Source organism: Mastigoproctus giganteus, chromosome 14, assembly GCF_048544385.1.
Source record: "Mastigoproctus giganteus isolate SK-2022 chromosome 14, ASM4854438v1, whole genome shotgun sequence".
NCBI lineage: Eukaryota > Metazoa > Arthropoda > Arachnida > Uropygi > Thelyphonidae > Mastigoproctus > Mastigoproctus giganteus.
In genome coordinates, this window is record NC_143588.1 from 102,820,348 (window position 1) to 102,846,920 (window position 26,573).

General features: G+C 35.9%; 1 protein-coding gene across 2 annotated transcripts in view; it reads right to left on the reverse strand.

Annotated features, from left to right (window-relative positions):
- Positions 1–26,573, reverse strand: part of LOC150075458 (recombining binding protein suppressor of hairless-like) — a 156,016-nt gene that overhangs the window by 33,617 nt on the left and 95,826 nt on the right. For both annotated transcript variants that reach the window (XM_090388917.1, XM_090388916.1), the window contains exons 2-4: positions 24,626–24,784; positions 13,760–14,069; positions 9,298–9,472 (exon numbers count right to left, since the gene is read on the reverse strand). In XM_090388917.1, coding sequence (XP_090245043.1) covers positions 9,298–9,472; positions 13,760–14,069; positions 24,626–24,706 — 566 coding nt within the window. In that variant the 5' untranslated portion in view covers positions 24,707–24,784. The remainder of the gene's footprint in view (positions 1–9,297; positions 9,473–13,759; positions 14,070–24,625; positions 24,785–26,573) is intronic.

The window sequence follows — 26,573 nt, forward strand, 5'->3', positions numbered from 1 at the left end:
CTTTGCTAAGAATCTTAACAATACTGGAGATTAACCACAGCACATTTCTTATCACTAATTAATTTGAAATAATTTGAATATTTGTACAGATGTACTACTAATGCTAATCAATAGACTCCTTTGGATTGGAGGGATTCCAATACAAAGAAATCTCTCCTGATTTCAATGATGCCCTCATAATTAACCTCAACTGTTCCATGCACTCTCTAGCAGTCTTCCTCAAATCACTGGGTATATGCCATCAACTCCAGGAGCTTTATTTGCTTTTAGGCTCAAAAGTTTTTCTAATTATCAGTCATCTGTAATCTCAAAACTGATAATTTTATGTCTCAGCCTCATTCACACAGCTTCTTCATGCCATGAAGGGTAAACATCAGTGCCTATTCATCAGCAACATTAGGATTAGCATTAGTAGAGGCATATGATGCAAGAAAGCAAGATCATGCAGCATCAGCCAAAAAAAAAAAAAAAAAAAAAAAAGAAAGCGCCCATTTCACCCCTGCATTCATTCCAAATTCCTATCCAGCTCAGCCTTAAATTTATTTAGGCTATCAACTTCCACAACAAGGGATGGAAGTCCGTTCCACCAACAAACTACCCACTGGCTAAAGGCAAACTTCCACACATCTATCTTACATCTGTCTTTCCTCGATTTCAATTTATGCCCTCTCAAGTGATTATTATGAGCAAGAGGAAGAATCCCATCAACACTGAACATGCTCAAACTATTCAAGACTTTATACACCTCAATCAGATCACCTCGCAGGTGCCTAGTATCCAGACACTGTGATTTGCAAAACTTAAGCCTTTCTTCGTAAGAGCAACCTTTTGTTCCATTCATTAATCTTGTTGCCCTTCTCTGTACTCGTTCCAACAGTTCTACATCGTTCTTAAAATGAGGACTCCAACCTGTTTACAGTACTCAAGGTGTGGCCTGACCAGTGCCTTATACAAGGGGATAATCACCTCCTTATCCCTGCTAGAAAAATTCCTGTATATCATTGACAAGACACCATGAGCTACTCTTGCAAACCATCTGCACTGCTCAGAAAACTTCATATCTGCCTGCACAATTAACCCCAGGTCCTTTTCGTTCTCTACCACTGTCAGTGTAGTACCACAGAGTTGATACATTACTCTGGGGTTACTGCTTCCCATATGTAGTACTTTACATTTGTCAATGTTAAACTTCATTTGCCACCTCTCAGCCCATTTGCTCAAATTTTCTAGATCCTGTTGCAGCTGCGTACTGTCATTAGTGTCCTTAACAACCCTGCCAACCTTCGTATCACCTGCAAACTTGGACACTAAGTTTGATATACCATCATCAATATCATTTATAAATACAGAAAACAATGGACCCAACACTGAACCCTGAGGGACCCACTAATAACATTAGTCCACGATGAGCAGTGTCCATTGATTACCACTCTCTGTCTTCTCCCACTCAACCATCCATTTATCCATAGCAGCAATTTGCTCCATTGCCACACTGCTCCAATTTGTTCAGCAGTCTTCCACGTGCAACAGTATCAAAAGCCTTTCTAACATCCAAATATATGATATCAAAGTTATTCCCTGCATCCAGTTCCTTTGTGACCACATCATAGTATCCAATCAAATTGGCCAGGCAAGACTTTCCCTTAACAAAACCATGCTGTGCCTGAACTATAACTGAAGTCTTGTCTAGATGATCCCGCAGTGCTTCTTTAACCAGTGCCTCAATTAATTTTCCTGGAACAGAAGTTAAACTAACAGGACTATAATTACTTGTGTCGCCCGTTGATCCTCCTTTGTGAATTGAGGTCACATTTGCACATCTCCAGTCCATGGGTACCTCCCTTGAGTCCAAAGAAGCTCACATAATTATGGCTAAGGGTTTGCTTACTTCCTTTGCTGCCTCCTTTAATATAACTGGATAGATCCCATTCAGTTATATTAAGAAATTTTCGTTTGGCCAGCGGGTGGTTAATTGCTGGAACTAACTTCCATCTGCCGTTGTGGAAGTTGATAGGTAAATAAATTTAAAGAGGAACTGAACAGGTATTTGGAGGGAGTGGTGTGATTTTTTTTTTTTTTTTTTTGGCTGATGCTGCACATGCCACTACTACTACTACCCCAGGTGCCTTTTTTATGTTTATCTTCAACAATTTTTCCTCCACTTTCCTCTCAGTTATTACAAAATCATCCAGCTCACTGCCAGAGTTTAATTCACCTCTGGCATTCCCCTCCCTGAATAACTCCTCATGTGTGAATGTAGATGCAAAATACTCATTCAGTTAGTTAGCCACATGAGCAGGATCATCAACAGTTGAACCATCAATATCCAGTGGACCAATCTGATTGATCCCTTTCCTTCTAGAGTTTACATAAGTAAAGAACACTTTGCTGTTTTTCTTGGCATCCTTCGCCAAAGATTTCTCATAATCTGCCTTTGCATGTCTAATCTCCTTTGTGACTTGGTTACAGACCAGCTTATATCTATCATAGGCTTCCATGTCACCCATTAATTTATATGTATCCCATGCATTTTTCTTCTCTGCCATATGTCTCTTTAGTTCATCTGACATCCATTTAGGCCTAAACCTTGAACAATATTTCTTAGTTGGTATGTAAAGCATATTAGCTTCCAAGATAAATTCTTTGAATGCTTCCCATTTTGAATTTGCTGTTGGTAACATCATCAGTTGGTCCCTCAGTACAGAATTTAAATACTGTCTCAGACCACCATAGTTTCCTTTACAAAAGCAAAAAACCTTCCCTTTATCCCTGATGGTAGTTTCCTCTTTGAATAAATCCCACTTCAGCACACTGTGATCACTGCTACCTAGTGGTTGCTTTATCTGCAGATTCTTAATGCATGAAGAATCACTACTGATAATCAATCAAGAATATTACTCCCTCTAGTTGCCTCCCGAACGTGCTGATGTAGAAAACAATCATCCAATAAATCCACAAAAGCCTTGCTAGTGTGTGAGTGACCAATCCACAAATTCCAGTCAATATCTGGGAAATTAAAATCCCACATTATAAGACCCTCTGATTTACTGGCCCACTCCATTTCCCTATACAGTTTCTTATTATACTCATCAGAGTCATTAGGCCTATAACACACTCCTACTCTCAATTTTGATCTCCAAATGCTTATGTCACACCAAACTGACCCATTAGCATTAGCATTAGTAGAGGCATTTGATGCAAGAAAGCAAGCTTATGCAGCATCAGCCAAAAAAAAAAAAAAAAAAAAAAAACCCACTTCCACTTCACCCCTCTGTTCGTTCAAAATACCTGTCCAGCTGAGCCTTAAACTTATTTAGGCTATCAACCTCCACCACAAGGGATGGAAGTCTGTTCCACCAACCAACCACCCACTGGCTAAAGGCAAATTTCCGCACGTCTATCCTACATCTGTCTTTCCTCAATTTGAATTTATGCCCTCTCAGGTGATTTTTCTGAGCTAGAGGAAGAATCCCATCAGCATTGAGCATGCTTAAACCATTCAAGGCTTTATACACCTCTATCAGATCACCTCGCTGGTGCCTAGTCTCCAGACACTGTAATTTGCAAAACTTAAGCCTTTCTTCGTAAGAGCACCCCTTTGTTCCATTCACTAATCTTGTTGCCCTTCTCTGTACTCGTTCCAGCAGCTCTACATCCTTCTTGAAATGAGGCCTCCAGACCTGTATACAGTACTCTAGGTGTGGCCTGACCATTGCCTTATACAATGGAATAATCACCTCCTTATCCCTGCTGGAAAAATTCCTGTATATCATTGACAATACTCCATGAGCTACTCTTGCAGCCCGTCTGCACTGCTCAGAGAACTTCATATCTGCCTGCACAACCACCCCCAAGTCCCTTTCATTCTCTACCACTGTCAGTGTAGTACCACAGAGTTGATACGTTGCTCTGGGGTTGCTGTTTCCCATGTGTAGTACTTTACATTTGTCAATGTTAAACTTCATTTGCCACCTCTCAGCCCATCTGCTCAACCTTTCCAGATCCTGTTGCAGCAGCATAGTGTCAGCAGTGTCCTTGACAACCCTGCCAACCTTTGTATCATCTGCAAACTTGGACATTAAGCTTGATATACCATCATCAATATCATTTATAAATACAGAAAACAATAATGGACCCAACACTGAGCCCTGAGGGACTCCACTAATAACATTAGTCCACGATGAGCAGTGTCCATTGATTACCACTCTCTGTCTTCTCCCCCTCAACCACCCCTTTATCCATAGCAGCAATTTGCCTCCAATGTCACACTGCTCCAATTTGTGTAGCAGCCTTCCATGTGCAACAGTATCAAAAGCCTTTCTAAGATCCAAGTATATAATATCAAAGTTATTCCCTGCATCCAGTTCTTTTGTGACTGCATCATAGTATCCAATCAAGTTGGTCAGGCAAGACTTCCCCTTAACAAAACCATGCTGTGTCTGAGCTATAACTGAAGTCTTGTCTAAATGATCCTGCAGTGTTTCTTTAACCAGTGCCTCCATTAATTTTCCTGGAACAGAAGTTAAGCTCACAGGTCTATAATTACTTGTGTCAGCCTTTGATCCTCCTTTGTGAATTGGGGTCACATTTGCACATTTCCAGTCTATGGGTACCTCCCCTGAGTCCAAGGAAGCTCTCATAATTATGGCTAAGGGTTTGCTTACTTCCTTTGCTGCCTCCTTTAATATAACTGGATAGATCCCATCCACCCCGGGTGCCTTTCTTGTGTTTATCTTCAACAGTTTCTCCTCCACTTTACTCCCAGTTATTTCAAGATTCTGTAGCTTACTGCTAGAGTTGAATACACCTCTGGCATTCCCCTTGCTGAATAACTCCTCATGTGTGAATGTCGATGCAAAATATTCATTTAGTTTGTTAGCTACCTGAGCAGGATCATCAACAGTTGAACCATCAATATCAAGTGGACCAATCTGATTCATCCCCTTCCTTCTAGAGTTTACATAAGTAAAGAACTCTTTGCTGTTTTTCTTTGCATCCCTTGCCAAGGATTTCTCGTAATCTGCCTTCGCCTGCCTAACCTCCTTTGTAACTTGGTTGCATATCAACTTGTATCTATCATAGGCTTCTGTGTCATGTGTTAATTTGTAAGTATCCCGACACTGCATTGTCCAGCGATGTCGACTGGCTTCACTTCCTTGGATTTTATGTGTTTCTTAACTAATATCATAACTCTTCCTCCTTTCCTATCCTGTCTATCCTTCCTGTAGACATGTACTCCCCAAATTCTAGTTTTGTATTCCTTATATCTGTGTGACACCACGTCTCTGATATCCCAACAATATCTGCCTTTGATGTTTTGAGCAATACCTCAAATTCAATCAACCTTGGCTGGGTTATTGAAGACTTTTCCACATCCAGCACACAAGGGTCCAATCTGATTAATTTTCTTCTTTTTGTATTCACATAAATGAAAACTTCGTGTCCCTATTCTTTGCTCTCTTAGCTAATGCTTTCTCGTACTCAGCTTGGCTGCCCTAAACTTTTCTGTGGTATTATTACAGATCAACTTGCAGCTGTAGCAGGCTTCAGTACTTTTCATAGCTTTGTAATTTTCCCATGTCATCTTCTTCTATTGTATTAGACTATGGCCAGCTCCATACTGATCCATCTTGGTGTCCTCCACATGTATACTTTCTTGTGGTATACGTGCATTTATTGCTTCTGTGATTATTGATTCAAAGGTATTCCACAATTCCAATGTATTCGCCCACTTCTGCAATCCATAGATGGCATGTAGAATCAAACTGTGACAGTCCTTTTCTGAAATTAAAAACCACACATTTACCTTTAACTACTGCAACATCTTCCAACTAATGATTATGTGGTCACTACTGAAAGTTTCTGTACTGTAAGCCCCATGATGCATCTGATTCATGAGTAAGGTGTACAGTAAGGTGTACAACAATAAGGTGTACAATATTCTTATTCCTATTATTTTCTCTAACATGTTGGTACAAATAATAATCATCTATTTTATTTAAAAATTTTGTTCCCAATAGTGAGTTTCCCTCTCATTTATTCTAATTAATTATAGGTAAATTGAAACCACCCATAATAAGACATTCATCATTGCTCATCCATTCTATCTGCATGTAGAGACTTGTCACTCATCACAACGTTCTTGTCTGCAAATTACTTGCACTCTCATTATACCTTTTCTTCCAACTAACACTGCACAAGTTCTATGCTGGAAGGTGTAGCTTTTGACTCAGCAAAAGCACTTTTTGCACTGAGGCTGCTTTTGATAAGAAGCATGAGGTAACTACTGCTGTTACCATATTAAAAAAAAATATATGAATTAAACAATGGAAACTACTTTTCCATGAGAAGAGTCCTCTGTTCTTTACAAGGTTGGCTCAGTGCTGCTGCCTATGTTACACTAAAAAGACTAAAGAAATCTATTCTCAAAGACAAAATCAGAGTTCCATATAAGAAATTAATTGAAGTCAAAAAATAATTAAAAAAAAGTGTATTAGTCTTTATTAAGGTGACTAATAAAAAAAGTTTATTAGTCATCTTAGAAGCAGTAGTTACCTAAATGTGCTGTAATTTCAGCACATTATATATTTAGGAATTATTAATTTCACATGGTTTAAGAGGGATTAATTCAATTGAACTGTTTATTTGAATGCAAAAGAAGTTTTGTAAAAAATAATTTGAATGAAAAGTAGGAAAGGAAAGGAATTTACACAGTGATTATAGCATACTAAATAATCTTTTATATGAAATGATGACTACTGCCACAGTCAACAAAAAGATAACAAAATGTACTAAAATAATAGAATGAAAAAAATGGAATACACAACATATGTTTGCAGAAATATTACAAAATATGTTTGCATAGTTAAAATGAGGGCCAGATCTAGGCAGATGTGAGAAGTGCACCACACCCAGATCTGCACTATGGGCTGACCCTGTGTTTATAATGAAAGCACAGAAAGTCCAAGTTTAAGTTTTTTTGTAAAGTTTTTTAAGCTCTAATATAAAATATACAAGAAAATCTTGTCTATAAAGCATTTTCATGTTGGTTATAACTGCATCCTGATTGTCCTCATTTACAGATTAACTCACATTCCTATATATATTAAAATAATTTCATTTTATTTTGTTTCAAAAATCTAACTTTTAATAATAGTTAACCACTAATTATCACACTTATTATAGTATTAGTAATGGCCGCATGGTGCAAGAAAGCCTATGGCTTAGCTGCACCAGCCAAAAAAAAAAAAAAAAAAAAAAAAAAAAAAGAACCCAAATAAAACAATGATTAAAAAAAATAAATAATAATAATTAATAAAAGAAAAGGAAATTAAATCTATCATCCTATGCGCTTCCTTCACCCAAAGGTACTATCCAGATAACCTTTGAATTTCCCCAAACTGTCAGCCTCTACCACCAATGTAGGCAACTTATTCCAGTAATTTATAACTCGCTGGCTAAAATAAAACTTCCTGCAGTCCAATCTAACTAAACATTTCCCCCCCTAACTTGAATTTATGTCCCCTAGTTCTAGCATCATTTATAATCTTGAAAATTTCGTCCTCATTCATTTTACTGATGTCTCTCAGAGCCTTAAACACCTCAATCAAATCTCCTCTAAGGTGTCTAGTTTCCAAACTCTGCAACCCACATATTCGAAGTCTTTCTTCATAAAGACGCCCTTTTGCCGATCTCACCAGGCGAGTTACCCGTCTTTGCACCCTTTCAAGAAGCTCGATGTCTTTCTTTAGGTGCGGTCTCCATACTTGAACACAGTATTCCAAGTGTAGTCTAACAAAAGTCTTATTATAATGGAATTATCACGTCCCTATCTCTACTTGCAAAAGTTCAATAGATCATCAATAGGACACCATGGGCCTTCCTTGCAACCTGTTTACAATGCTCAGAGAATTTCATGTCTGACCGTATCGTAACACCCAAGTCCCTTTCCTCCAATACTGGAGGAAAGGGACTCCACCAAGTGAATAAGTTATTTTGGGATTACTGTTTTCCAGGTGTAATACCTTACACTTTGTTGGATTAAAGCATAGCTGCCATTTTTCTGACCATTCCTGAAGTCTATCTAGGTCTCTCTGAAGAAGCTCAGCTTGACAGTGATCATTAACTACTCTACCAATTTTAACATCATCTGCAAATTTATACATCACGCCCTCTATCCCTTCATCGATGTCGTTTATGAAAATTAAAAACAACAGTGGTCCTAATACTGATCCTTGGGGAACCCCACTTCTTACGTCAACCCAATCTGAGGAATAGCCATTTATCACAACCCTCTGCCTCCTGCCCTGAAGCCACCCTGCTATCCATCTAAGGGTTTTCCCAGTGATTCCAACCTGTTCCAGCTTATAAAGCAACCGCTCATGTGGGACTGAGTCAAAAGCTTTGCTGAAATCTAAATAAACAATGTCGAAATTATTCCCTAAATCCAGCTCGTGAGTGACCCTTTCAAAATAGTGAACCAGATTTGTTAAACATGATTTTCCCTTTACCAAACCATGCTGAGTATCCTTGAGAATTTCAATTCGATCCAAATGATCCTGAATTCCACCCCTGATCATTGGCTCCATGATTTTCCCTACCACTGAAGTCAGACTGACAGGTCGACAATTTCCCACTTCACTCTTAAAGCCACCCTTATGTGTGGGAGATACATTGGCACTTTTCCAATCCAAGGGAATCTCTCCAGAGTCTAGTGATGCTCGTATAATTAGCCTCAATGGTTCAATGCACTGATACCATGATAACAATCTTTGTTATCAGAAAATAGTCAGTCAACAAAGAAATCAGCAGAAGTTCAGGAATGTGACGCTAATAAAGGTAGTTATTAGAGTATAAGTGTATAATTAGTACTTAACTCTTAATGTAAATAATGTGCAAAGTAAATGGTTCATTTAAAGTTGTGATAAGGGCTAATGTTTAATTGTATCTAATATTCTTCCTCCTTTAATTGTTTCAAATATTCTATTATTTTATTTTACTTGTTTATGAAAGTCTTAAAATATAATAATCGGCCCTGAGCAATTATTTTGCATCAAAACTGGTGATAATATCTGGTCTTTGGAAATAAGAGCTATTTTTAAAAATCAAATAACTGGAGCCACAGTTATTTTGTAAATGGTCCCACACAAACTGCACATCGACACCTGAGTTAACTTGAAATGTTCAGTTAAACATTTTTTGATTATTACAGTACTTGATTTCAGCAACTCAAAAAGAAATACATTAAAAAGAGATATAAAATTTAAAACAACTATCAACATTTTTAAGCAATTTTACCTATTTCTGGACAAGTCATCCACTGCAGGTGATGTAGGAAGAGGACTAGGAGATCCATGTGATGGGACTAACAGTGGGACAGTTAGAGAAGAATGATTATTCAGTGGTACTAACTGATGTTCATTTGTTATCTTATCTCCAGACAGGGTGCCCTGGTTAAAATGCAGTGATGATTCTAAAGAAGAATCATAGCACTTATGTACACTTTTGTTAGCATTTTTAATTTTCATAACAATATATTCCATAAACAAGGAAATAAACATTAAAAATAAAACAAAAAGTTCATCCTGCTACTAATGCATATAAATATAGTAATTTTTAGTTGAAAGACCATTTGAAACCAAAGGGAATAGTGGCAAGAACTCAGATTGCTGTAAATTAGATGATATATCAATCTCAGAGAAGAGTCTATGAGAAAAACTACTAAAGCTGAGTTAAGGTAGGGCTGCAGGAGTAGACAGTATACATCCTGTTATGCTGAAAAGGGCTGTACATGAGTGCATTATCCCACTGGGGATGCTAACGAGATCATTAGACTCTGAGATAATTCCTGGACTGAGAAGTGCTAATGTCTCCCAAATCCACAAAGGAAATACAAAAGACATGATGGGTAACTGTAAACCACTGAGTTTGACTTCAGTGGTCTAACCTCTTGGGCTGTGTGTGTGTGTGTGTGTGTGTGTGTGTGTGTGTGTGTGTGTGTGTGTGTGTGTGTGTGTGTGTGTGTGTGATTCTTGCTCTAAATAACTCATTTTGTTATTATGATAAACTCAGTTTATTATTCATGTACTTTTGAATTCTGATGTAAGCCATTCTCCTTGGCCATATGGGGCATGTTGTCTCCAGTCAATTATGTAGTTGCCTGACAACAAATAAATGGATATTTATTCATTCATTTATTCACAAGTAAGGAAAAGGAAGGTCATTGTCCTTCTACATATGATAGTGAGACTGCATTTGTGTTCATTTCTCGTGGCCACATTTAATAAAGATATAGAGCTTCTAAAAAAGACTGCAAAGTTTGGAAACTAGCCATCTTAGGGGAGGGAAGGGGACTTGATAGAGGTATATAAGGTCCTGAAGGGAATCAGCAGAATGAACAAGGTATATTTTCACTGGTAGAAGAACCAGGAGGCACAAATATAAAATTTTGGGGAGGAATGGAGGGCTGGTTCTCACAAAGCTTAATTTACTTTTATCAGCAACGTGTTGTAGATCACTGGAATAAACTGCCTGCTACTACCCACAGTGGTCAAACTAGAAAGTGTGGTTATATTCTAAGCAGAATTGGATAGTCACTTTTTTAGAAATGAAGTTAATGAGTAACAGAATTATTTATTTATTTATTTATTTTTTTGGCAAATGCAGAAAAAGTCTGTTTCGTTGCATCATTTAGCCATTATAACACTAATACTAAATTTCTTAAAGATCATTATTATTCCACTGTTGGTCTTCTTGATACTGCTGATAATAATTAACATTGGTTAAATATTCTGGATCATTCATCTAATCTCTATGTAACAAAATAAAAATCTTTATATTTAATTTAGGCATCTTCACTGTTTAAAATAAACCAGTGCAGAAAATTACATTATACATTCAATAATCACATGTCAATGATAAAAAAAATCTCTTTCATTAAATAACCACTTGACACTAACTCTAAATTCAAACAATGATTTTTCACACCACCCAACATCTGTTATTACCCTTCTCTAACAGTTTCCAATTCCCACAGAATTTATACCATATGAAAGCAGTAAAGAGGATTTATACCTATGAGAACTAATGTGAGAAGCTAGTCAGCACTCAATAAAGAATGTGACTACTTCAAATTTTACCCATGGGAGTCTGTAAGTAAAATGCAGTATACGTAAATAGTTAAATACTACATCATTCTTACCAAAACCATATGTGAAAAATCCAGGATCAAGATAAGGTATTTCATAGTCATCCAATAAAGATTCTATATGAGCCATTATAATAGCAATTTATTCTCAAGGCAATTTTGGAGACCTAAAAATTAGTCTACCAAAAATCAAAGTTATACTAATTTCAGTATAACATAAGATTCAGGAATAAATCAGCTTTTACACTTCTTCACTTCTTTCTGCTACAGATGTAATACTGTGACGCAAATAAAATAGCCCACAGCAGGTTTCAAATCAATTATCAGATAACACCTGTGGCACTCTGCAATTTTCTCATGCTGATATCTCTAACAAATACATGTTCCTTTACACTATAAATTATATATTATTCTTAAACTATATTTCACAAATTACACAACAGTAATAAAATTTTATTGAGAAATTGTTCAAAATTTATTCCTAATAGCAAAACAAATATGGGAATCTGTATAAAATCTGATTGCTAAAGTCAAACTGGATAATTCATTTTGGCTTTTAACATATCAAACTGAATTTCTACTATTATCTGAAACCTATGTGCAATCCTTGAAAATAAAATTTAGAATTTTCTTGCATCAAAAAAGTCCACCAATGAAATTTAAGATATCAATATTTGAATATGGTTAAAGGCTTCTCATTTCATGGAAAGAGCTATTATTTCTAGCCATAAATAACATTTTTTCAAAATTTCCATATGTCAATAATATTCAGATTTTTTTCATCTGAACACCATTCATTGAAATATTTGTAAAAAAACGTTAACTTCTGTATAAACCAAAGCTCAAAAGTAAATTTTGAGAAGTAAATAATTTACTTTTTCCATTTCATATCAATTCAAGCAGCTTTTGAAAAATGCTTGTATTGCAAATGTTTCAAAAACAGAGGTAGATCAACAAAATTCCACATGTAAAATTTTGTAAAATTCCACAATATCATATCTTTAAGGATACTGTATATCAAAACCAGATATCTGTGAATATCTGGTTTTGATATATCCTTAAATATCTGGTTTTAAATATATCCTTTTGATATATAAACCTGCAACTACATAACTCTATATGTGCAATAAAAGTTGTTCTCAATCAAAGTATATAATCAGTTTTATTCAATAAAATATGCATGTTGCTCCATCTAAAAGGAGAATTACTTGCATGCGAACTAATCCATGGCTTGAATATTCAATCTTTCAAATTTCCTATGAGACTTGGTGAAATTCAAAAGAGTGAACATTTAAGCAAAAATAACATCTACAATACATTGTACCTGCATTTGTTTATTTTAATTTTTGCTCTTACAAAAATATTATTATACATTGTAATTAGGGCAGCTCTAGAATTAAAATTTTCCAAAAAGTAGTTTCTCTGACATTTAAACACATGATACAATAACATTTATATATGTGGGAGGGAGGGAGGGAGAGAGAGAGAGACAATAAAGTCAAACAGTGAAAGATAATTAAAATAATAAGAAAAATAACAAACAACAGAAAATAGATAGCAAGACTAACATCAGTGGGTGCAAAGCAGTCTCATTCACATACTGTCCAACCAAATGTGATATAAATCAAGACTAATTTTGTGGAGACAAACACAGGTAAGACTGAATATAAACACAACTAATATTATAAATACAAAAAACAAATAACAAGGGAGAGGAGGAGAGGGGACTGATGTTACAGAAGAAATTCATACCTATAAATAATTTGGACAAATATTAATCAGAGGCAATATAGTAAAATTACCTGCAATTAAATAAAACATTAGACTGGCATCAGCCTTGCAAGCATTGAGATCAAATCAGTGAAATGCCACAGATAACAGATAAACTAATCTGCTCGATGAAAATATTTGAGTGACACTGGTCCTTATGCTGTGCAAAATTAAAAAGAAAACAACTAAGGATTGTAAAGCATATACTCACATTACAATGCCAAACTGTAAAGGAAACTGAACTTAAATAAGAATGCAAAGAAAGCTAAGGAACATGTAAATGGGTCACTCCTCCTAATCTGCATAAACAAAACTAGGATTTAGTGTCAGACAACATTAACTACAAAATCATTTTGTAATTAACCAAGAAAAAGTCATTTGACATTTTCTTGGTTTACAGGAAATGTGCTTATAGTCCAAGCTAACTTGTAAAGTGCTAGAGAGATACAGTTCTATGAAAGTCCCATGATATGCATTGTTATTTGTATAAAGTAAAACTAAAGTTTCTCAAAACAGAAATACAATTTTGCAGTTAATGTTGTCTGACACTAAACCCTCGAAAAATAAATAAAAATTCAACTTTCATTTCTTTTTATTCATATGAAAGAGAAAGATTTCTCCAATACCAATAATAATTATTAGCATTAGCATTAGTAGAGGTATATGATGCAAGAAAGCAAGCTTATGCAGCATCAGCCAAAAAAAAAAAAAAAAAAACACTTCCATTATAACAGTATTAACTTTCCAATAAAAATCCACAAAACAAATATTACAAAAAGAAAGACCAACTATTCTCACCTATGCCTATAAATAACACCTATACCTATAAATTTGCAAACTTACCACAATCAGATACAGAATTTAAGCCATCTGCATAAGAGAGTTCATGTGACCTGTAGTGAGATGACCTGTTATGATGACCACCTGCCATATCGACAGTGTCAAAATGCCCGTTTGGTCTAGGACTGGAGAGATCCACAGGATGGCTTTCATAGCTATTGCTGTTATTACCTCTGTGATTTCCAGAGACAAGATGTGGATGATGATGATGATGACTCAGCATACCCCCATTCACTTGCATGTGATTTTCTGCATGCTGTGAATGATGATAATCAGCCATACTAACCATCATCTTCTGTTTATGACCTTCATCCTATGAGCAATATAAAATAGTAAACAAATTAATTTCTCATAAAAATGTCTGCATAATAATAGTATTGCATCATTAAAAAAAAAAAAAAATATATATATATATATATATATATATATATATATATATATATATATAATGTGGTTATTACGTTTAGATGTATGTATTCTTTTAAATTTCCGAGTTCTTCTGTGCTGCGTTAATGCCATTGTATTTTTTTCATAGGCCAATTGTACATTATACGCGCCAGTATATATTCGTTTAATTGTAGATTGTTACCGATTATTGGTGTTTTTTATATAAGTATTAGTGTTCATACAAATTTGTAATCAAGTTAACCTAGTTTGGTTATCTTCATTCCATATGGTCTATACATTTAGAGTTAAGATAAAAAGTATAATGCTAAATGATAATGATTTTTCATAATATTTTACTAATGAAAACATTTTATCTGTAGCAAGATAATTATTAAATCTTAATTTCTGTATAAATTTATATAATAATACTAAATCTTAAAGACTGTACAAATTTATATAATAATATAACGTATTGCATTACACCACGTGGCCGTCAATCCCCTACTTCATCGGGGGCTTTGAGTGGATTGACAGCCCTTTTTGACGCAATGCCTCATACTTACTCGTTTCTGTCTGTACCTATACCAGTTTTGCTATTTTAGTTTATATTTTCAGGTTCATTAAATATTATTTATTTTCCTAATTTCTTCTATTTTTAGGTTAATTTTCTTAAATTTTTTAATTAATACTTATTTTTTATTTATTTAAATATTACTAGTTTATTTTTTATCGATCTCTTCAGCAAACTGTGATAGGGTACACAAAGCCCAACGAGGGGTTTATCAGTTTGCTGAAGAGATCGATAAAAAATAAACTAGTAATATTTAAATAAATAAAAATTAAGTATTAATTAAAAAAATTAAGAAAATTAACCTAAAAATAGAAGAAATTAGGAAAATAAATAATATTTAATGAACCTGAAAATATAAACTAAAATAGCAAAACTGGTATAGGTACATGTGTGTGTGTGTGTGTGTGTAAACTGTGTCGGGGTGGTTCCCAGGCAAATGCCCATCTCCACCTAATTCTTTATTTTACAGAAAACTGTAAAGTGGGCCTGAAATATAGCTAAGAAATTGAAATTCCAAAACAAGAATTTTTAATGTGTAAATTAATTTACACTAATATATCCAATAATAATGACCAAAATTTGAATAGGAAAGATTACAATAGTATTGAAGGAATGTTTGTGAGCTTAATGTGTTGTTTATGTCAGGTCACTCTGCCATCAGGAAGCAGCTGAAAACCTCAGCTGCAACCTGATGCCCGTCCCCGGCACGTGGAGCCGGACCTGTCTCTACTATTTTATTCTGAAGTGCAAAGCACAAACCTGCACCCAACAGAGGAAGTGCAATACTGTTGGGTGCCAACATCCCTGGTCTTAGGCCGCCCAAACCCAAGAACCAAGGAAACAACAAAAAAAAAAAAAAAAAAAAACCACCGTAGTGGTACATGTTCAGGAGCCACAGACCGGACAAATAGCTTCCCAGACTGAAGCTCCCGAACCCAGATGCAATCATGCATGATTCACATATGCTGCCAACTCCACATCTGAAAGGTTTCTTATAACTGTTCTTTTGGCAAACACGGCAGCAGCATACCTCTGCAGAGCCTGGAAGTGAGATGCATCACTCAAAAGGACCCCCACATTGATCTCAGTAAAGGGAGAAACTTCATCAAAAAGTTGCCGACGCTCTGAACCATAAAACGGACAAACAAACAAGACATGTGTCCACATTTCTGCATCACCACACGAACACCAAGGATCAGGCTCCAATCCTCTTGAGTAGAGTTTGTCTCTAAAGGATCCATGTCCGGTCAATATATAACTTGTGAACATCGTTGGACAAAACCAAGAAGACACTGTCTTTGACATAGCAAAATCCGCCACAGGAATAATTGTTCTTGTTATCTCTCCAAATTCAGAAGAACTCCACCTAGTCCTCCAAATAGCAATAAGGGAATCCCAAATTCTGGCTTTTTCTTCTTTGAGATTAGCAGTGAGATCAACAGAGATGCCCAGGCACTGAGCTGAAATTCCTTTTCTTAATGCATACAATAAACCACGGTACAATATATATAAATCAACAGGAAGAGTACCCGCAATCACCTGTAGTGCTGCCGTAGAAACAGTTCTAGGAGCATACAACAATGCCAACAACATGGACCTCTGCAACGACATAAGTTGATTTTTAATTCTTACCTTAATCACAGCCTTCATCCAAACTCCTGCAGCATATGCAACAATCGGCAAGAATATAGTCTTATAATATAGTGACATAGTTCGTTTGTTAAGTCCCCACTCTTTCCTAGAAATACGCATCACAAAAGAAGTAAAATTCCTGAGTTTATCCCTCAAATGTGACACATGCAGATGAAAACCCAGCCGATCATCCAAAATCAAACCCAAATGCTTAACACTGGACACCAAAGGAATCTGACATCCGTTTAACAATACTCCAGGCGGGCGGTTATAGTCAAAATGCTTCTTAAATACCATCATCTTGGTTTTTTTAGATGAGATCTTTAATTTATTTAACACTGCCCACTCCGATAGATTGTTCAGAATTTCCTGAATTTTCAACTCTACTACTGCTCTAGAACCACCATCAACTCCCAGAACCAAGTCATCCGCATAAGCCACCTGCAAACACTGAGAAGCCTGCGATCTGTTTAACCATTGATCAAGAACCGAGTTCCAGAATAACGGTCCAAGGACAGAACCCTGTGGACATCCCCTATTGACATACTTGCTGAACATAAGATGTCTGGCACAAACTCTCACAAGTCGATCACTGAAGTAAGAGCGGATAACTCCATAAACATATCGATCACACCCAGATCTCCTCAGAGACATAAGCACACTCTCCCACCAAACAGAGTCAAAGGCACCCTCAAAATCAACAAATACAGCCAGCACATACTTCTCGGGAGAAGAATTAATGTAATTAATCAGCACTAGAATTGCTTCCTCGGTTGAATGACCCTTTTTAAAGCCATACTGAGAATCTGACAACATGTGACCCTCAGTTAGACTTCCAACGATTCGAGGGACCAACAATCTTTCAAATAATTTCCCTAGATTTGCCAACAGAGAGATGGGTCTATATGCCCGGGGATCAGCCCTAGGTTTTCCAGGCTTATGAAGGATCTTAAGCAGTGCTATCTTCCAGGATCTTGGGAAAATCATCTCAAGAAGGCATTTATTGTACATTTGTAATAATATTTGTGGACAATGATCAAAGAACTTAATTAACATCTTGTTTTCAATCAGATCCAAACCTGGGCATTTTTTAACACTCAATCTAGTGACAGCAACTCCAAGCTCTGAAAGAGAAAAAAGACTTGTTTCAGCTGGGCCCTCATACTCAACATTTTCCTTACGTATTCTGGATTGATCCTGCGTGTCCAATTCAATCTGGTCCTCAGGGAAAAGGTTCTTAACTATCTGTTTGACCGTGTCATACCAATTATCAGTCTCCTCTCCCTCAGACACAACAGTATTGTAAATATCTCCATGCATAAGCTTATTCCGGGAGATCCTGTAAATCAGCCCCCAAGGATCCGAGTTGCCCACTTCTCTAACCAATCTCTGCCAGCAAGTAAGTTTTGCTCTAGCAATTTCCTTGTGGTACTCACGACGCAGTGATTTATAAATATCCTGGAACTGCTGTACGTCCCGGTCCGACAAGTGCCTATTACGCTGCAGCTCTTTCCTAGCTTTAAACACCTCAGATCGTCGTGCGGACAACTCCCGAGACCACCAAGGAACGGGAGTCACTTTAATCTGCTTCCTTGTAGTACTCTGCATCATTGCTTGATATAAATGATACTCTACATGCGCCACTAACTCCTGTGCATTAAGACTACTCAAAATTGATGTGTTGTGATCACTGTATATTGATTTAAGATAATTGACAAACTTATCCCACTTCATTTTTTCCATTGAAAATCTTCTTAAATTCCTAGTACTAATCCTCTCCTGCACAGGCCCCGGGGCAATATAGAAAGAAATAGCATTGTGATCACTATTTACCAAACCAGGAATCACATCCCAGTGAAGAATTCGTCCCTCATACGCCGATGAAACAATAGTCACATCAATGTTCGACTCACCGTTACGAGTAGAAAAGGTAAACGGTTTACCTGGTAAATTCTGAACACATAAATTATACGACAAAATCAGATCCTCCAGGAGAGAACCACGAACATCTAGAACTCCACTATGCCAAAAATTAGATTTAGCATTAAAGTCAGCCGCCAAAACCAGACCACGCTCAGCAAACCTCAAGCAGATTTTATCAATGTGATGCAATAAATTCTGGAAATTATCCGCAGGAGAACAGTACGCTGAAACCAAACAAAAGGAAAAATCCTTCAGTGACACAGAAGTACACGCAACACACGCAGAAGACAAACCAGAAATGTCAGTCAATACAATATGCTGGTTTATCACAACTATTGCTGACTTAGGAGGAACTTCAGAAACTGCAATTATTCTGCAAGATGCTGGGTATCCTGATATTATATGATCATGTCCTCCCCCCCGTGCCGTATAGTAAGGTTCCTGGATACACACAAGGTCATAATTGCCCTCAAAGGCTGCTGCCTTTGAGGGCAATAATAATCAACCCTAATCTCATCAGCAACAGCACGAGACCTTTGTCCATTAATCTGTAAAATTCTTACACACCTGTTGTTTATAGAATGACCTGTATTTGGAATCAAAAAATTTGTATTATTCATTATATGTTCTCCTGTCTGTCATTTCAACAACTCTGATGTATTCTGGACATTTGTTATCTCGAACTGAATGATCATGATCTCTACCTCTTCTCTTGCAATTAATGCACTTAGGGGAATTCTCCTTGTTAGGACATTCATTGAAAATATGTCCGCTATTAGCACAATGGCCACATGAAACCGTTTTGTGTGAACAGTTCTGCGAAGAATGGCCATAGCCCAGACAACGAAAACACTTACTAACAACAGTAAACTTCCTGAAACGATGTGAACCATATCCCAGAAATATTCTATTATTCTTGAACAAACATTTATAAAGACGCGGGCTAAAACCCATGATCCAGTTTGTAACACTGGTCCCAGAACCCGAGCTGAATCTGAAGGAGACCTCCTGGTCAACCTCCTCCCGAGTAACACCAAAATCCTGAAAGTTCTTGTGATACAAGTCCTCCAGAATATCCTGTTTTGTAAGCTCCTTAGGAACTCCGTAAATTAACACGGTTGGATTTGAGAACTTAGGTTTCTCAACCGACAAACCTGCCTGCTTAAATGATAAACTCTCTGTTATCTTTCTCACGTCGTCTTGACAAGTTGTTTCCATCAGGACTCCTTTATTTCGCAACAAGCGAATACTTTTAATTTTCATGTTCCTATGTTCTTTTTTGATCGCCTCAGTCACTGATGATTTAACACTCAGACTCGAGTCAATATCAGATCCCTCGATGGGACGGAAAATAATGATGTTATTAGGATCAGATGGGGATCCAGGAGGCCCACGCACAACACCACGGGCACTCTCACTGGTACCAACCAACTCTGAGGGAACCGGCATACCCACTCCAGCCGAACCACGCCCAACAGTCCCAGCATATGTTTTTTCACCTGGACGCAAACTCCCAGATTCAATCTGTGTCTTCAATAAATTGTTGAGAAGCTCTGATCGGGTCTCTAGCTCAGCAGCACGTACCCGCAAACGTTCATTTTCCACCAGCAGTGTCGTATTCACCGCCTCCAAATCAGCCCAAAAACTCAGTATACGACCAGAAGCAGCAGTTGTGACACCACTATCATCTGAAAACAGAAATTTAGTAAGGGTCTTTTTAACCTTAGATACCACAGAACATAGCCGAAATACCTCTGGGTTCCTACCAGTTTCAGAATCATCATCAAGAGGGGAACTTAATATTGACTCCCATCTCTGAGTCACGTCGTTTCCCCCATGTCCAATCGATGCAGATGAACTAGAGGGACCTTGCACTTCAACAACATCAGGTTCCGCCAACGTAGGTGACTCAATCGCTAGCCTAGGGGGATCTGTATTAGAAACTGTATCTCTGTCACCATGAGGTATAATCCGAGGGGTCAAAGGAACCTTGCGGCTTTTGAGCGTTTTAAAAACCTCAGGAGATTTCAAAACTGACGACTCCAAGTCTGAAGAAGTACCCTCCTCAGAATCACTCTTACTTTTATTTATGTCAGTAGAAACTGACTTTGTCCCCTTGTTTTTATCTTTACCACCCTTAGAAAACTCGTCATCAGAGTTCCTCCTGCCCTCTACTCCCATATCAACTACCTTATCCAAGTTATCAGCTTCATTTTTATCTTTTTCCATTACTATTTGTTTTTTACCTTTGTTCTTACTTTTTTTCTTATCACCCTTGGTCCCACCTTTAGGTGTTTTAGTAACACTTTTACCCTTCTGTCTTCTGGGAGGCTCAGGCCTTTCACCAGATTCCCCAGAGGACTCCCCCCCAGAATCAGAATCCTGAGTCAACTCCTGTCTAGGTTCAGTGTTCATTTCAATGTAATGTGTTATAAATCAGACAAAACAAAGTATTCTTAATCTAAAAGATCCTCTTCCTCCTGAAAAAAAATAACTTTATTTATTTGTTCCTCTTCCTCTGTATCCTGAAAAAGGTCTACTTACCCACTTTCTGAAATAAATATTCAATACTCTATAACTATCCTTGTTTTCTATGTCCAAAACCCTATAAACACTGGTATTTCCTATGTCCCAAGCTGGATGAAAAATCAGCATGAAAGTTTTGATTTTGAAAAACCTGGATATCTGTATCTCCACTCCTATCCACCAGATGGAGCTGGAAAATATCTAAAAAAATAAGTAATTTTCCAAGGACCCCACTGTCCAAAGAACAACTCCTCAATCACAATAGACAAGGAGATACGAGCACTTTAAGTTTTGTAAATCTTAGCCCAAAACAAGCCCACCACCAATCCTATGTTAACCTATGGGAAAATTTTCTACCATAGGATAACATTGAAAATTTAAGTATTTTCTAATATTCACTGTTTATATTAGTTAAATACACCATATAGGGGTCGCTAATCCTGTTGTAGAGTCTCCTGGATACACCCAAACAAAGTTGTTTCTAGGTGGCCATCTTTCCCCATGTAAAGTCTATGGGGTAATGGTTTTCCTATGGGAGAATTCACAATGGGTTTTTCACAATGCAAAGTCTATGGGACTATGATTCACCATAGAAAACACTATCCAATTTCCTGTAAAAAATATATGCGAATGTATTTCGTTCAAAACACAATCCCAACCTCCAAAATTTTACTCCTAAACTCACCACACCTAGTATTTTCACTGACAATTAGTTTTTCCACTCAGGGATTGTTTAAAACACTCAAAATAATCCAAATTTCGGGAGCTCACTTTGACGTGACTTATACACATGAAAGCTATCCACTACAGTACTGGTATAGGTACAGACAGAAACGAGTAAGTATGAGGCATTGCGTCAAAAAGGGCTGTCAATCCACTCAAAGCCCCCCGATGAGGTAGGGGATTGACGGCCACTTGGTGTAATGCAATACGTTATATTATTATATAAATTTGTACAGTCTTTAAGATTTAGTATTATTATATAAATTTATACAGAAATTAAGATTTAATAATTATCTTGCTACAGATAAAATGTTTTCATTATACTTTTTATCTTAACTCTAAATGTATAGGCCATATGGAATGAAGATAACCAAACTAGGTTAACTTGATTACAAATTTGTATGAACACTAATACTTATATGAAAAACACCAATAATCGGTAACAATCTACAATTAAACGAGTATATATATATATATATATATATATATATTCAATAACTATTATCTATGGAAAAGATAAATGGTTCTAAAAGTTTGAGCTATGAACTTTCACATACTGAGTATTTTTAACCATTAAAAATTAAATGCCGGGGGGTTTAATTTTTGGGTGTGCTAAGCCCATACTCACATCTGGTAAGTATGGACTTGGCACACCAAGGATCCTGAGCTGGATATCATCATTCTTCTCTTTCTTGATGATTTCTTTCTATCTTCTACTTCTGCCTCTGCCTCTCTCTCTCTCTCTCAGGAATTTTTTTTTTTTTTTTTGGTTGGTGAAGCAAGTCTCAGGTTTCCTTGCACCATATAGCTAATGATAATTCCGTTCTGATAGTTATACCATATGAAATTTAATCCCTACTTCAAATGAAAAGTATTCTGCATTTGCTTTTATTTCTTACACTACAAAAGTACTAAAAAACACTATTTTTAAATGAATTTAGCCATGATATATATAAATTGTACATTATATTGTTTTTTTATTCTGATAACAGGGAGATCTGTGCTCCCACTAAAGACCTTGGGAAATAAGCCCAAGGTGGTTTTTGACCCACCTTGGGCTTATCAACTTGAAAGTCAAATACCATTCTCCTTAGTTCTGCCTAAGCTAACATTTTTCAAATCATGTAACCCAAAAAAGCAAATCCACTATTTCAATGCAATATGTAGTTGATTTCAACTACTGCAGTGAAATATAATTCTGCACCCTTATATTATTATTATTATTATTCTTCTCATTTAATATTCTAATCAAGTTTCCTAACCACATCTTATGCAATAGTTTCATTATGTCAGGTTAGATTGGAGAAACTTGAAAAGCAGCAGAGTGTATTATAATGCATTCAGATTTTGTACAAATAAGCAGTTTTATTGTCAATGATACTACACTTATATTATTAGTGTTAACCTATGTTAGGGAAATTTGGAAATGAGAAACAATGGCAGCATATTCTGTAGCATCAATTATATACAACAAATAAATTTTAAATTAAACAAATAAGTAGGGGGGGATAATAAAGCAAAATCATGGAGGTTACCCCTTCCTCCTCTTCTAAAATTAATCTCCAGCATTAAAATTCATCAACAACCAAAATTTCACATGCAAACCATCTATTTGTATTTGCTACAGTGAGAATAATCCTCTGCTGTTTATTTTTGTAGAGATGCTTAAAATGATAATGAATTATATAGTCAAATTTGTGTTGTTATTATGTGAACATATAAGGTAAGCATGTTTTTACATGGGTGAAATTTTTAATTTTGTAATAAGTGTTTCTATATGTTTTTTTTTCATAGTTTATAAAATTTTAATTTTCTTCCTAAATTTTTGTGATATTAAGGTTCTGTAATGGCCCATATAAATAAAAGTAAACAACACAAAGGGGAAACTGATAACTGAGACAATTAAAAAAATGGAATTTCAAAAGTTCAAATTAACCTTGCTATCTTCTGATAGTGACACTCCTGACTCCTTAAATACTGTATTATACTTTATATAATATGAATTTCACGATGTTACTTGTACTCTATTATTCATATTCAGTATACATATGTGAAAAATTTCTGGTATTTTCCTATTTATTCTTCAATTCTTATTATTATATATATGTCTGTATATCTGTCACTCTGGCATTATAGTATACTAACGATGTATCAATACATGCTCCATGTATGATATCTAATACCAGTTCAATATGAACTGGTATTAGATATCATGCATGGAGCATGGTTTCTTTTATACCATAGTAGGCATCATAGTGGAGATGTCTGCAGGTCCTCTTACTCCTGTGTTGTAACTGTGGAGTACTGTATATATGTATTACTTCTGGTTATATGATCATAAAAAGGATCAGTGGAAGTGACGACTATCCCAATGGATATGTAGATAACAGTCAGATTCTCCTTACATTTTTAAACTTCAACTGATGCACATTTCTCAGACATCCTATGATTAGTTATAGCATCACACATTAAATATCACACCAAGTCTCACACCAAGCATCACACATTAAATATCACACCGAGTTATTAAAAGTTTCTACATTTGCCAGCTCAGCAGAGATTCCTTAGAAAGAAACCATTCCAAATTTCATGTGATAGATGATTCATCTAAAATGATATCTGCAGGTATTGGAATGATCAAAAATTTGTTCTGTACCTTCAGCACTCAACATTCACATTAGCTCTGCTTTTCTGTTTAAAACAAGGAACAAAGAATACCCAAATAATTGCATTTTGTGCTCAAAGTTAACAATAAATATGCCCCAGAATGTTATTACTATTAACATCCTTACATTTAAAAAAAAAATACTAAACTGGAGATGTAGCATGAACTATTTCACATTGTACATGTTCATTGTGAGACCACAGTTAAGAACAACTTATACAGTTATTTAATTCCTCATATCCAAAGGCTGATAGGATGGAAGTTACTTCATTTAAAAAGGATAATCTTAAATAATAAGTTTATTTAAAATGTAGTTTTATATCTGAGATATTACCAAATAAAATTGTAAAGTAATGTACACAACTTTCAGAAAAATGTCTTAACAATATTAAAAATTCATCTCCTCTTAACTGTAATACACAAAATAAATCTCACTACTTACATGAGTTGGCATGATATAAACAGGAACACTGCCACCAGAAGTAGAAGTAGGGCTAGATACCGAAACAGAGTATTGAGCCATAGCAGTTGTTGATGCTACATCATAAGGCCTATTACTGTCCTGCTGATAGTTCTGGTCCACTGAGTAGCCATAATGATCCTTCAAAGATAATATATATATATATATATATATATATATTTTTTTTTTTAAAGTAGGTGGATAAAGGAACCAGGAAATATAGCCTTAATTTAATAGTTTATAACTCAGTTCTTAATCTTTGGTAAAGGTTAAACAGCATTCTTTTTTCATCAAAGAAAGTTCACTGACCATCATTAACATATATTAAAGCACCATTTTCTATGATATCAGTGAAATTTATATACGCAACATCTCGGTCATTTATTATTAACAATAATCACCAAAAAAGAAATATGAAAAACGGCTTGATTGACCACAAACATCAAAAAGAATTTGCAGTGTATTATTATAAAATATGCCACAAAACGGAAAGCAGAACCAGCCTTCAAATTCTGAAACCCAAAAGTATTAAATGAGGCAACTCCTCTTGCCACAATCAGCACAAATGTGTGTACTACTGGGCTCCATCAGGACTGATTGGTGGGTTCTTCTAGAATGGACAAGGAAAAAAAAGAGACTTTTAGACTTTTTTTTTTTTTTTTTAATTATAATGCAGACATAAAAGACTGTAATTTAGAAAAAAGCCTTTTTTATTTTTATTTTTTCCTTGTACAGGGGAATAACTTTGCTGTTTAGGGAATTCAATTTTCAAAGTTATTATTTTCACCACTAATATATGTTTCAATACAGGGGCAAATACAAGTCTGTGTGCATCATGTCTGTAGGCAGAAAAAACAAAATACTCTGGGAGATAAAAATCATACATTCTCCACCCAACATTGGTTAACCGATGTAACTTCAAGTAGTCTACCCATAAGGATTTGAATTTAGACCTTTTCAAATAAGTGATGAAGGCATAACCACATATGTCACATATATTTCATGATCATTGCAGAATTGCAATTATGTCCTCAGATTTATATAAAAACAATTACCTATATACTGTTTTATTTAAGCAGTATTTATTGTGACTAGAAGAAAAGCACATATCACTATTTGACCAGAATTACACATAGAACATCACTGATGTTAAGATACAAGTACAACTATTCAAAAAAAATTATAATGTAAAAATTAGTCACATCAGCAACTCCGGCTACATTGCACTGTATATGATATATCTGTAAATTCCATGTGTTCTGTGGTCAATTTGCTGTTTTCTGAATGAAAAACCCAAGTTTCCAAGAGAAAAAACACGCTACCCTTGCCAGAGACCAACTGAAGCAGCCTCACTGTGAAAAAGACTCAAATTCTTTGCATCATTGATGGAACTCGAACTCAGGTCTTTTACACCTGGCGTGAGGAGAGCAGTGATTCTACCAACCGTGCTACACACGAGGGCACAATACCATAAGGAGACAAGAGTCACGTCTATGGTTCATCCAAATTTACACCTATATACACTTATAGTTTCCCCTATACGCTATTGGCTGGCTAATTCTTGCCGTTTCCATTTTCCAAGTTCCAGAGTTTTATACAACAGCATTTGCAGGAGAGATACTCACCCACATATCTCACTGCTAAAATTAATATTTTTTATAGGGTAAATCCAACTTCTGTCCCCAGTATACCATTGCATAAAAGTTAGGAACTGTGATTCACTTGCATAACAATATCATAGGGTGACAAAAAATGATATTTCTGACTGATTTTCTTAGGTTATCAATTCATATACTATCTGATTCATTTACAGCAGATATGGTGTAGGGAGGGGTAATATTTATTTCTTCCATGTGCCCTTGTATAAAAGTCAGAAACTGGGATTATCGTTTTCCAAGCATCTATGGATTTTTTTTTTTTTTTACTTTGC